This window comes from Paracoccidioides brasiliensis, assembly GCF_000150735.1.
Source record: "Paracoccidioides brasiliensis Pb18 unplaced genomic scaffold supercont2.3, whole genome shotgun sequence".
In the NCBI taxonomy this organism is placed as follows: Eukaryota; Fungi; Ascomycota; class Eurotiomycetes; order Onygenales; family Ajellomycetaceae; genus Paracoccidioides; species Paracoccidioides brasiliensis.
In genome coordinates, this window is record NW_011371360.1 from 3,184,161 (window position 1) to 3,197,607 (window position 13,447).

Genomic DNA, 13,447 nt, shown 5'->3' on the forward strand with positions numbered 1-13,447 from the left:
CAAATGATGCAAGAGCTCCTATCTATGCAAAGACAGCTGCAGACAGCACCAATGTAACAAAAACACCAGCAACCATACTGCAGAAACCCCTGCTTAGAAATAACCTCAGAGAAGGAAAAACATCATGAATTCTCATGCACCTGCCTTCAGATCATCTAGCTTGCAAAGCAAGCTCAATTGCTACTCTTAGAAAGCTGAAGGCTGAACTCCTGGGGTCTTTGGCAGCAGTCATCACAGCAGTTCAAGCCATCCCCACAGGCATTGCCATCATTTCTAGAAGCTTGCAAGACATGAAGGCTCTGCTAGTCAAAAAGAATGTTTTAGCAGCCACTCTCACCAATGCTCAGATAGAGAAGGAAGAACATTGAATCATCTGTCTGATTCCTGAGCTGCCCATGAAGATTAGTGTCTATGGTGGTGGAACTCTGCATCTCTCAGCAGAATCCATGACAGAAGAATTCACACTTCAAATCAGAATCAAGTCTGTCCAGAGTTGCTGGGCAAAAATACACTCTGGAAACCCAACAGTCACTCTTATATTACACTTTTTGCAAGAGACAGCAGTAAACCTGCCATCAAAAGTGGAACTATATGGATATCAAAGACCAGTGATCAGAAAGACATCTAAGGTCAAAATACAACAATGCAGCAAATGCTGGGGATTTCATCAAGAGAGATACTGCCTCTGCATCCCTCACTGCAAAAAATGCAGTTCTAAGAATCATGTGAAAGAAAATCCATTCTGTCATAAGGAGAATGAAGCATGTGGATGCCTCAATTGCTGCACTAACTGTCTTGAACCACATGCTGCGGATGATCCATCCTGCCTCACCAGACCAGGGATAAAGAATGAGACTGTTCAAAAAGACACTCAAGAAACCAGCTGAGGGATATCTGCAATGCACAGAGTAAGGCATACTTGGCCAAGGCAAGTAACAGCAAATGTGGTGGTTGAGATTCATCAGCAGACCTGAGGTTGAATGATTCTACTGAGTGTAGATCTAACCTCACACTGACATCAAACACAGCATCAAGCACAGCATTGAGCACAGCATCAGACACAGCATTAGGCATGATGCCCAACTCAACATCTAATGCAACATTCAACATGTCATCTCACACAACAACACCCTTCTTTCAGCTACTCAATGAAGAAGAACTCTAGGTCTCCACAATTCCTGCAGATTATGCAAGTCAACATAGGAAAAGAGGGTCCAGCACATGAGACAGCCCTCAATCTAGTGTTTGAAAGAAAGACTGACATCCTTCTCATACAGGAACTCTGGATTCACAGGAACTTAAGTCAACACATCTCTAAAAAGCATCCAGCATTCAACTGCTTTGCCCCAATTGAAAAGTGGGACAGGAAGCCATGAGTCCTCACCTATGTGCATAAACACCCACAAATCCATGCTCATGCAGTCTCAGGCCCCTGGGCAGAAAACTGAGACATTCACATGCTGCACATACAGGCCTGGGGTCTACAGCTTCAGACAGTCAACATATACAATGCACCCCCAGGCACAGAGGACCCTGGACAAGATGTGAGCTGTCTTCTCTCCTGGTCTGTCCCAGCACTCCTGTTGCTCCTTGCTGATGACCTCAATATCAAGCACCTCATGTGGCAACCAGAAGTGCCTCCAAGCATGTGGGCAGAACCATTCCTGCAATGGACCATGGATTTCAACTTTACTCTCACCATGGACCCAGACACCCCCACACGTGGGCATAACATGATAGACCTGGCCTGGGCCACTCTGGAATTAGTTATCAAAGAAGTGGACACACAGGTGGACAGATCCCTTTACACCTTCTCTGACCACCAGACTCTTCTCATCAAAATCAGCCTTCCACAGAGTGCAAGGCCTGACAGGCCACCCCATTTTTTCTGTCTTGACACCATGGATGAGAAGGTCTTTAACCAGATGCTGGAGGCCTATAAGTCAAAACTAGACAAACTATGTGATATCCCAGAGTACCCCAATACAGATCAGCTGGATGCCCTGGCTAAAGATATCACAGATGCACTAATAGCTTCTCTGGAAAGTTTCACCAAGAAGAGCACTGGGCAAGGCACAGGTCAGCCATGGTGGAATGAGGACTGCCAGAAAGCAGTGACAACACTACATCAGACACAGCACCTAGGCTCTAGTTTTTTATGAGAAGCAAAAAGCAATGTAGCCAGGATCACCAGAAAAGCCAAGAGAGAATACTGATGAGGCAAGATAGCAGAGGCCTCAGTGGGGAAAGATATCTTTAAGATGATCAAATGGGCCCATTCAACTGGCTCCTTTCATCCCCCCCCTCTTGTAGATGAAGAGACTGGGCTAATGTGAACAATCTCTAGAGAGAAAAGAGACCTTCTGCAACAGATGCTCTTCCAGAAGGCTGCAAGCAGAGAGAATATGCCAGTTAGCTGGTCCAACTCACCATCTGTCAAATTACCATTTCCTGTTGCCTCAGCACATGAGATACAAAGTTCTCTGCTGAACATGGGTAATACCACTTCAGGAACTGATGGAGTGCTAACAGAGGTGCTATGAAAGGCATGGCCACATATTAAGGTATCAGTGGAAAGGCTGTTCAGAGCCTGCCTTAGAGTTGGCTGGCATCCAACCTCCTTTCAAGATGCCACACTGGTTGTGCTGCCTAAGGTCAACAAAGATCCAACACTCCTGTGATCCTACAGGCTTATAGCCCTTCTCTCAACATTGAGGAAGGGACTGGAACATCTGGTAGCTCATAGACTGGCCTGGACAGTCATACAAGAGAAGATTGTCCACCCTCAGCATTTTGAAGCCCTCTCTGGGTGGGCTGCCTCAGACCTAGTGACAGTGATGATTCATGATATAGAGAAAGTCTGAGCCCATGGAAAAGTAGTCTCTCTTCTTACTCTGGACATCAAGAATGCTTTTGATGCTGTACTCAGAGGAAGAATGCTGCAGAGATTGCAAGAACAAAACTGACCATCAAATTTAATTAGATGGGTGGAAAGCTTCATGACAGGACACACAGGCAGGATCAGATTGAATGGACTTCTGGAAGAGCTCTTTGATATCCCAGCAGGGCTTTCACAAGGCTCACCAGTCTCACCTATTCTATTCATGCTGTTTATTCAGCCTCTGTTCTTTCTAGGAACTATACAAAGATGTGCATACTCAGACTACACAGATGATCTAGGACTGCTTAGTGCTGGAACCACTCTTGAAGGAAATGTTGTTACTCTCCAGAAGGATTTCAAGTTGCTAAATGATTGAGCCAGCAAAGAAGAGCTAACATTTGATTTTGTCAAAACTGAGATAGCACACTTCACACAGCACAGAATTCTTTCAAACCTCTCAATTGATCTTGAAACAACATCTGACACTCACTCTATTACAGCAAATGCAGTGAAAAGCTTCATAAGATATCTAGAAATCTGACTAGATAGAAAACTGAGCTTCAAGAAACACATGGAGACCATGGCAGCTAAGACATGACAGATGTCTAATGACATACAGGCACTAAGCAACATGACAAGAGGCGCTCCAGTACAACTACTTAGACAATTCATTCAGATCTGTGTGCTCTCTGTGCTCTGCTATGAAGCAGAGGCCTGATGGCCTGAAGTCACATGAATGGAGAAGAGAAAGAAAATCTCCAATTGAATGAATTGCCTAGTCAGAAAGCTAGATCTAGCCCTTAGAGATGCTTTGTGAGAGGCACTGCCAGTCTACAAGACCACATCCATTTCAGCTCTACATCATGAGCTAGAAATCATGCCAATGAAAGAGACACTAGACAACTGGTGTGCTGTATTTGCAGTAAGAATCAAAAAGCTTGACAAGAGGCATCTGCTAGTGAGGTGCTCTAATAAAGTAGCTATCACCAAGCTCTATACCACATGTCTGTCTAGAGCATCCAGTCATGCTGATGGAATAGAAGCATATGACCCTCTACTCACACCTTCTTGAATGAGATTTCCCAGGAAAGAAGATCTGCAGATTGAGTATGAGACAGACCACACAAAGAAACAGACAGCACAAGACTTTAAGAGCTGGCTACAACAACACAATCCTCTGGATCTGGTGGTCTTTATCAATGATTCACAGATAGAGCACCCTCAGTGTGTGACTGGCGCAGGATGGGCTATATGCTGGGGTAGTGAACACTGTCTAATCTCCACAGAAAACCTGCCAATGAATAAAGCAGAGGTCTTTGACACAGAGGCAATGACAGCCCTGCAGGGCCTAAAGAAAGTCACCACCTTGCCTCAGGTGAAGTTTGCCAGCAACATCTACATTTGCCTAGACAATTTGGAGATAGCATGAGCTCTTGAATCCATGTCAAACACCTCTAGCCAGCAGGTCTTCATGCAGTTTCTGAAAGTCATAAAGGCCTGGCAGAGCAGAGATAGGCTCCCATTGACCACCCAGAGCAGAGTGGTCATTAGATGAGTCCCAGGCCACACAGACATGGCTGGTAATGAAAAGGCAGATCTTGAAGTCAAAGCAGCTGCAGTGCAGGCAGCAAGTGCAAGCATGATATCTCAATCTGACAGCATAGACACTCTAGCTTATATAAAGTGGCACACTATGGAACAAACCACACAGGTCTTTGAGAACTACTGGGCCAAAAATCAGCCCAAACACTATATGAAGCTGGAGATCTCACTAAAGAGAGTCTCAACAGAGGTAAAACTTTCACACTTCACATTAGAAAAGCTCTATGTCATCTGATCAGGTCATGGAGACTTTGCAGCCTATCACAGCCACCTTAAGCATGAAGATGCAGAGTGCTACTGCTGGTGTGGACATAGCAAAACCTCAGAACATTTCTACTATTGCACTCTTGCAAGAAAAGCAGCAAAGTGGCACCAGCCTATCTACAATCTCCATGAGACACTGGCAGGCCCTAGAATTCAATAACTGGCTAAGAGAAACAGTCTTCTATCAGAATATCTGTCCAATGCACTGTTGCACACCTTCAGATCAGATCTCACAGACCTTCCTCTTCTCTGTCTTGCCTCTGTCTTCCTCATCACCTTCTCCTTCTTTCTCTCTTTCCTTCTCTTTCTTTCCTTCCTTGTCTTTCTTTCTATCTGCCTCCTCTACCTCCCTCCCACAAATCTAAAACCTCTCAAAACCTCTGCTCTATGGCAACTGACTCATGGGCTCTGCCAGTGCAGCAATACGCAACTCTTTTGCCTCATTTGTAAGATAGCTACTAGATAGATAGTCACCTACAGGCGCAGCTCTACCCACCCTATAGTTTGACGCAGACTCTACTAGATCATGTGCTCATAAGGCACATGGACTAACTGGGTGTTAAATAAAAACACACACACACACCCTTTCATCCCATCAAGCTTAGTATTTCATTATATAGCAGTTAGCAACGCAGAGAGTCTTTCTTCTTATGCAGCTCACATTCACTCCCTAACAAGAGCTATGGAAATAGAGATATTAATTTCATCATCAGCTATTAGATTTAATAAAAGCTATATAAATTATACTCTAAGAATCATGAAAATGAATGTAAACCATTCAATTCAAATGAAAGTATCTACTTTATATCCCTCAGGTATATCTGAAAAAGACTTAAGTAAAGAAAGATTTCTAGATTAAAATGAATACTTTAGTAATTCAAAGAAGATATTACCTTCTCAGCTATATAGAATATATGCTATAATTAAAGATTAATTATCAAACTTAAATATGAAAAGTATAAATTACAATAAGCTCTAATTCTTAGAAGAAAAATCTAAGATCATTAATAGATATTACTATTAGTGAACTGTTAAAAGAAGAGGAAAAAAACTACATATATTTAAAAACTTATAGAAATAAATAAGAAGAATTTACTATTATTATACTCAGATAATTTAAAAAGTGAACAAGAATATTTAAAAGCTAGTATAAAACTTAAATATTCTGAATTAGTTTCAGAATATGAGATATTTATATAGAATTTAAAAAAAAGTATGAAGTTTTTAATACTAAATTATTTGTAATTTAAATGACTTTTATATTAGCTTATAAAATAATCCCTTAAAAAGTAAATATTAATAATATTTAAATATTTCTAGATAGTCAAATAATATTAAAATAATTTCAAAAATTTAAAATTTAAAATAATCAGATATATTTTAAATTAATTCAAAGAATAATAGAAAGAATTAAAATTAAAATTAAAAATATTTAGATTTATTTATCTTAGATATCTATTTATATAAATATTTTAAAAAATAAAAAAGTAGATTTAGTAGTAAAGATTGAAACTAAAACTTAAAAAGTAACTTAAAGAATTATATCCTTATCATATATTAAAAGAAAGATTAAAGAATCATATCTTGATAAATGAATAAAAATCTAAAAAAAAAAGTACTTAGTATATAAGATATAAAATGAAATCAAAGTAGAATCTACATCAATAAAATATAGAAAGAAAATATTTTTATTTTTAATATAATTAAAACTTGAATATAACTATTTTAAATTATATATAAGAAGATTGAAAGATTTTTTAAAATTTAATAAGTATGATTTCTATGATATAGTTAAAAGTTCAAATTATATACTAATAAATTGCTTATTAAACAATTAGATATAAAAGAAATGAAATAAAAAACATTTAATTAATTAAATACAATCTTTTTATTTAATATTAAATTAAAAAGAAAGTTTTTAATTAAGTTTATAGAGAAAATAAAAATTATCTCTAAAGAATAAAATTTAATATTAAATAAATTTGATATTTAATCTATAAAAAAGCTGAGAATATTTTTAAGAATATTTTTATTAAGATTTTTTTATATTAAGTTTATTATTTTTTATTTTATTTTTATTTTATTTTTATTTAAGTTGAAAAAAAGACTGGATTAAAATTGAAACTATAAATATATCTTTTGTTAAAAGATTATTAAATACTATATTATTTTAAGATAAAACTCTATTAGTACATAGATTGATTACTATTTATTAATTAAATTAATAAAATAGTTAAATTCTAGTTTTAACTAGATAGATATCATAGTTACTAAATACATCTTAAATAAAGAATAATAATAATAAAATAATAATAATATCTTAAGAGATACAATTGCTAAGTATGAGATTCTGTCAAAAGATATATATAACTTTGATAAGACTGAATTTGCTATGAGAGTTTGTACCACTACTAAGGTTATTACTAGTAGAAAGTGCTACAGCAGAGCAAAGCTTTGATCAAATCATCAAAATCTGTAAATATGAGATGGTCAGTATCACTATTATGAAAAAGTAATACTAGGATATATTCAATATGAATGAGATAAAAAAGCAAAAATGCAAGAGATTTAGACACCAAATTCAACAAGAAGTAGGAGATTTAACTAGTGAAGAAGTTCAAAGTCTTCTAGCCTCACCTGCACCACCTGCGGAGCCTGCAGCACCTGTTGAACAGCCAGTTATTCAATCCTATAGGTCCTTACTACCTGTGCCTGCTCCATACTGACAAGCTCCACAATGCTGCAGCAATTGTAATAATCTCAGACATACAAGATTAAGATGTTCTCAACCTCATGTAATTTAATTTAATTTAATTGAGTGTTGTAGTGTTGAGATAATTTGAATTAAAATCTAATAAGTTGAGCTCTGGTGGTTTTGGTGTTGCGCTCGCTTGGGAAATACGTTACTCAACAATCAAGATGACTAACCTCATTATGGTTTTAACTATGTCTTAGAGGACCGTTATCAACCTTGTTGCATTGTGTGACTCTAAGCGAGCTAGCTACTAATCGTGCCCCGCGCACCCACATCTGATGTGGGTGCGCCACAGCGTAATGATAAAAACAGCATAACAATAAAAATATGGATAATTAGAACTTCAAAACTTAATATCTCATCACCACACTGCTAATCTATGATAATTAATTTATCTATATCATCTGTAGTAGCTGTATTATTCGCGAGATGTTCATATATATCATTAACCTCTTGTTGAGTTGAATCTGTGATATTTTTCTTCAAAGCTCTCTTAACATGTTTGACTTTCTTATAATGTTCTTTTTCTGCTTCCTTCTCTTTACATTGTGCAATCTTTCTATTTGCATCTCTGACAGTGAGTATACCTCCTACTTGAACCTGCTGATGTGTATTTTTAGTGCTGCAGTGTTTGATTGCAAGATAGTAACTCTCAATCTCACACTCTCTTATAGCATTGAGTTTTGTCTGAACAAGACAGCCTTGAAAAATCTTGTTCAATCAATTGCTCAAATGAGGTGATTTGAAATCAAGTATATTTTTCATATCTTGCATTGTCTTCTTTGTCACTTAAATATGATATTGTAGTTTTTCAATTGTCTTGAGTGAGAATAGCTGTGATAAAGCAGTATCTGAATGACTTGATTGCAGTGAAAAGAAGTCTTCTTCATATATTTGTAACTTAAAGTAGTCAGAGATCTTTAAATCTAGCTTAAGCAGTATAGATTGCAGATTGAATGAAACAATATCACAGTCTGCAAAGTCAGTCTAAATAATAAAAAATTGAAAAGTCTTTTTACAGACATCAATTAGATTCTGTAGAAATTGATATTTTTCATACTACTTATATCTATATCACACAGTTTGATTAACTGTTTTTGAATGATAGTGCTTATATTGCTGAAAAGATACATCATCTAAAGATTATAGTATATGAGTTAAATGTGAAGAAAATTCATATAGAATAATCTTGTGAAGATCACAGTATTGTAGAAATTCTTCAGTAAGATGAGATTCATGATTGTCAAGAAGTAGTAATCAATGACTGCTTTACTGATATTTTTTAAAGATCTCATTAAAGTGCTGAATTCATGCAAAGCTAATCTCATCATTGATATAGTCAGTATCTGATGTCACAATTGTATATTCATCTGGTAGATTACTTTGTATATATCAATCTTCAAGTTGAGTTTTGAATTTTATGATGATGAAGAGATTCAATATCTCATCATCTGCTGAAACATACTCAATCACAGTGATCAATTCTTGAGAATATAATGAAGTTATAACTAAATTAAAGTCTTTAAAAGTAGTAATAACTTATTCTCCATGTCTTTGACCCTCTTGAAAGCCAATCTCATTGAAGTTATAGATATTGCAGGTTTGAAATGTGTACTTTTGAAGTAAGATTTTCAAATAGTCAAATCATATCTTGATGTAGCTAATATTCTCAACAGCAATTCTCTTCAGATTCATTGTCTTCTGCTTAACTCTTTTATACTCATTCAAGCTTTGTATATATTGATAGGTTCACATCTTGCTAATCACAGATGAGGAGGTTGAAGAATCAGTATGATGATATTTGAAAATGAGATTCATATTATCTTGAATCTACTCTGCAGTCAGTGGACAATTATTTCTGTCCATATGAGCTATTCACTCTTTTAATGTGTCCTCCTGGCTCTTGCTAAGCTTCTTGTTCAGTGCAGTCTTTGCATTGTATGTTTTTCTTTCATTGATTCTTACTTAAAGATATTGATAAGAAATATTGAATTTGCATGTTAAAGATAGACTTTTCTGTTTTCAATTGTCATTATAGACTTCAATGGCACTCTGAATACATTTTTCAAGATCATCTATCTTATTGGTCATGGTGGTGGTGATATATTAATATTTGAAGATTGATTAATGAAGAAGTTGATATTTTTATCATTACACTGTTTTTATCATTACACTGTGGCGCACCCACATCAGGTGTGGGTGGCACGATTACTAATTAATAAATACATAGGTGCACGTGACCTCGGGTAGCCGGGGAATCCTCTAACATTATGCTTACTTTTATATTGCCGAATAACTATCTAGAAAGACAGATATTTTGAGATATCTAGGCAAACGGCAATCAGGACTTTCGAGGCCAAGAAGGTGTGCCATTAAATTAAGAAATTTGAAATAAATGTCTAATAAAATTAGCTCACACTGTCACGGTAATCTAATCTTTAAGAGACACACGACAAATGAAACATTAAATGGCAAATGGCACGCAACAAGTAAGTAATTCTAGTACAATTAGATATTTGAGCTTACCAGTCCATAGCTCTTCTATTCCCGGGCCCCGTACTTATTTACCCTGAGCCAGCCTTTCACATCTGAGGAACAGACTTTAACTTTAACGACCTTTCTGCTATCCTTTTCAAGAACAAAAACCCCGCCATACATTACCCAATCTGCAGTCTGCCATGACGAGCAGACCTCTGACCTCCACAAAAAGCACCCCTGGAGAGGGAAGCTTCGACATTCTCTTGTCCTCGTGCGGCACCATGTCAATTTTGATACGCTAGTGCTCTTTGAGGAGTTTCTTCTTGGGCTTTTTATCCTTGAATGAGAGATTCGAGTAGACATTTTTCTTCATTTGCAGGTAATGGGACTTATATTCGGACAAGTGTTGTTTGGGAGGTTTAAAAACATGGTTTAAAATTTCAGCCGGAAAAACCTTCAATATCATTTAGTTACCCTACAATGAATAAAAATGATTCAAGGATTTAGGAAACATTATCATAGCCCAACCGCAAGCACAGATAATCATTGTTGCTGAATCAGTTAGAAGTTAATATTGACTTACGCTATAGTTCATACACAGGAAGGTCTCCAAACATTCCCATGCCATTTCTCTATTTCCCCCCAGAATTTCTTTTTCAAAACAAAGAGAGAAAAGAGGTAAAACGTATGCAAAAAAAAAAAAAAAAAAAAAAAAAAAAAAAAAGAGAGAGAGAGAGAGAGAGAAAAGAAAGAAATTTTGATTAATATTAGGATCCAGCCTATGCCATCCACCTACAACTAAGCCCTTTTAATCCCAATGCCGCCTCAATACTGGCCTGGCCGGATCCCAAGGACCCGCTACCACATTCTTATATTTTTGTAAACTAATCAACCACCAACTACAGCCACCCATTACCAACGCAGTCGACAACCCCCCGATAATCGCCCCTAATATCGCAGACATATACCCACCGCGCATTGTAATCCCCACCGCTGCACCGGCAAAAACCACCAGCAAACCCGTAAGCAGCACATGGCCCCCCCAGAATGTGGCACGCAGATGACGACGGAAAACGGGGAACAGGCCAAACACCTCAATGGAGAAAAGCGTAAGGCTGAAAACGTGGGTGGTAGATTTCAAACGCGACGCGAGCACTGTGGATGCCATTACGGCAGCGTTTGTGGACAGTGAGGCCGGGAATTTCGCAGCGGTGGCGCCGGTTTCGCTACTAGCGCCCGTTCCGCTGCCGCTGCCGTTACTACTATAGTCGAAGAAGAAGATATTGATGACCATGAGCCAGCAGCTCATGGCCCAGATGGAGTCGCTGGTTGTGGACTTTGTGAGGGATTTGAGGATTGGGCTAAGGCCAAGGAGGGCACAGAATATTAGGAGGGCGGACTTGGCCGTGGACAGGCGCTGGCGGTTGCGCGGGGAGAGAAGGAAGGTGGGGATAGGGTTGGTAGGCGGCTGGTGGTTGGTAGGTAGAGGGTAGGAGGGGAAATGGATCGAGCCGTTGCCGTGGCAGTTTGGTGACACGGGAGAGGATGAAGCTGGGGATTGAGGGGAGTTTGCGGAATGGATAGAGGCCGTGGATGTGGTGTGAGGGTTGATGCTGAAAGTGCTCAGGCCTATGCTCCGGCCTATGCTCCGGCGGCGCGGTTTTTGGCAGTCGAGGTTTGACGTGGATAACCGCAAACCAAGGCCTGGCATTTTATATTCCTTATGGCTCCCATTTTGATTCGATGTTTTGAGAGAGCTCGTGGAAGAGCCGGAGCTTGACCCTGCATACCCTGTCTCTGCCTCTCCAATAAACACTAATCGGGCTTCTTCTTCCTGCTCTTTCCCTACCCAGAAATCCCACAGCACCCATCCGAGAATAGTGCATATACTCCCCCATCCCACAACCGACACAGGACTGATGCGTTCCTGGAAAATCCCGGTGAAGCAACAGGCGAATATGACAACCGAACACACATGCTGTACAATGACGGTGGAATCCGCTACCAATGGCCAAAAGTCATACGGTCGAAGACGTGGATTACGTTGTAGATGGTCAAGAAATGTTTCTGTATCGGTGTAATTATCCGGATCTAGAAGGCAAACGGGCACGAGGGGAGCGGTTAGATTCTGACCTTGGTCCTATCCACAACGTGGAGAGGAGTACACGCGTAGAAAATAACGTACAAGATTGCTTAACCCACAACAACTTCTTCCACGCGCCCTTGGGTCTTCTCCGGCTTGATCCAAGCCTTCTCTTCGAATCTCCGGTCCATTTCGGTTCAGTCCCCGGCACTGCAGGCGGTGGTCTCAGCGCTGCAACAGCCGCTGGCAGACGTAGGCTGGCAGCATGGTTGTTTGCGGATACGGAACGGAGCCGGGGTGGAGAAAGGGTGTAGTTGGAATCTTCAGGCGCAAGCCGGTTTGGGTCCGGAGGAGGGCGTTGGGATGGAGGTGGTTTTAGACCGGCACGATTGGGATGAGTTTCAACGGGGACGGGAGGGGGGATCGGAGCTAGGGAATGCCCTGGTGCGCCTGCGCTAGCTGTTGCTCCTCTTACCGCTGACGATGTAGAGTGCGGTGGTGGGATGGCGGATGTTGGTGCTATCGGACGTGGAGAAGGAGACACAGACGAAGGATAAGAGGGGCTAGCGGGGCTTTCGGGAGCCATGTGAGGCATCCGTAATCATTGTAGGGCCATAGTCACTTGAGACATCTGACGCGAGATGGAATTGAAGCTCTTAATGGCCAGAAGAGAAGAGCTGTTCTTTTTCTTCCAAAGTTGTTCCTTTGAAGTGAGTTGAACAGCGGAGATTAATCAGCGATGACTAACCGAAATCCCAAGACGCAAATTCACATGAACGTTGGTGTAAAAATCTTAGCCACAAAAAGTAGTCATACGTCACATATCCCAACAACCACATTTCCATATCCTTAACTAACCCTAATCCTAACCCTGGTGTTGAGGGCGAGGTTGAATAGAGATGTATTTGTGGTTGTAGGGGCAGAGGGTGAAGACTGTTTGATCTTGGTTTTTGGAAAAGTGAACCCAGCCTTTATATCATGTAGACTTTTTTGAAATCACATTCAACTGTAACCCTCATGGATACATGCTTATTTATTTTCACATCAGTGGAATTTCGTTGCAATCCTCAACAGAAAGAACAGTTAAGAAAACTTCTATCCAATAAATCAATGCAGTTCATGGTTAAAAACAGTACATATGTGTGGATTCACTCCAAACAACAAAAGGAACAACAAAGCCCATGGAACATGCAGAACACATTAGAAAAAAAGTTTAAAGGTATAATGCATGATTAATCAACATAATAATTGTGCAGCAAGGAGAGTTGGAAGGATTCACCAGAATTGGATGGTGTTGATGTAGGAAGAGTCCAGGGGAAGGAGAACTTCAAGCTCTGTGTTGCAGCGTGTATATTTATATAGCAAGAAAGGACAAGACAATACC

The 13,447-nt window shown here is 39.3% G+C and overlaps 1 protein-coding gene across 1 annotated transcript; it reads right to left on the minus strand.

Annotated features, from left to right (window-relative positions):
* Positions 1-10,788: 10,788 nt before the first annotated feature.
* On the minus strand, positions 10,789-12,649 carry PADG_03349 (phosphatidylinositol N-acetylglucosaminyltransferase; the record flags this gene model as incomplete). The annotated part of the gene is made up of 2 exons (XM_010760063.1): positions 10,789-12,071; positions 12,166-12,649. 2 exons carry the CDS (start codon positions 12,647-12,649, stop codon positions 10,789-10,791), a joined length of 1,767 nt encoding a protein of 588 aa, XP_010758365.1.
* Positions 12,650-13,447: the final 798 nt, after the last annotated feature.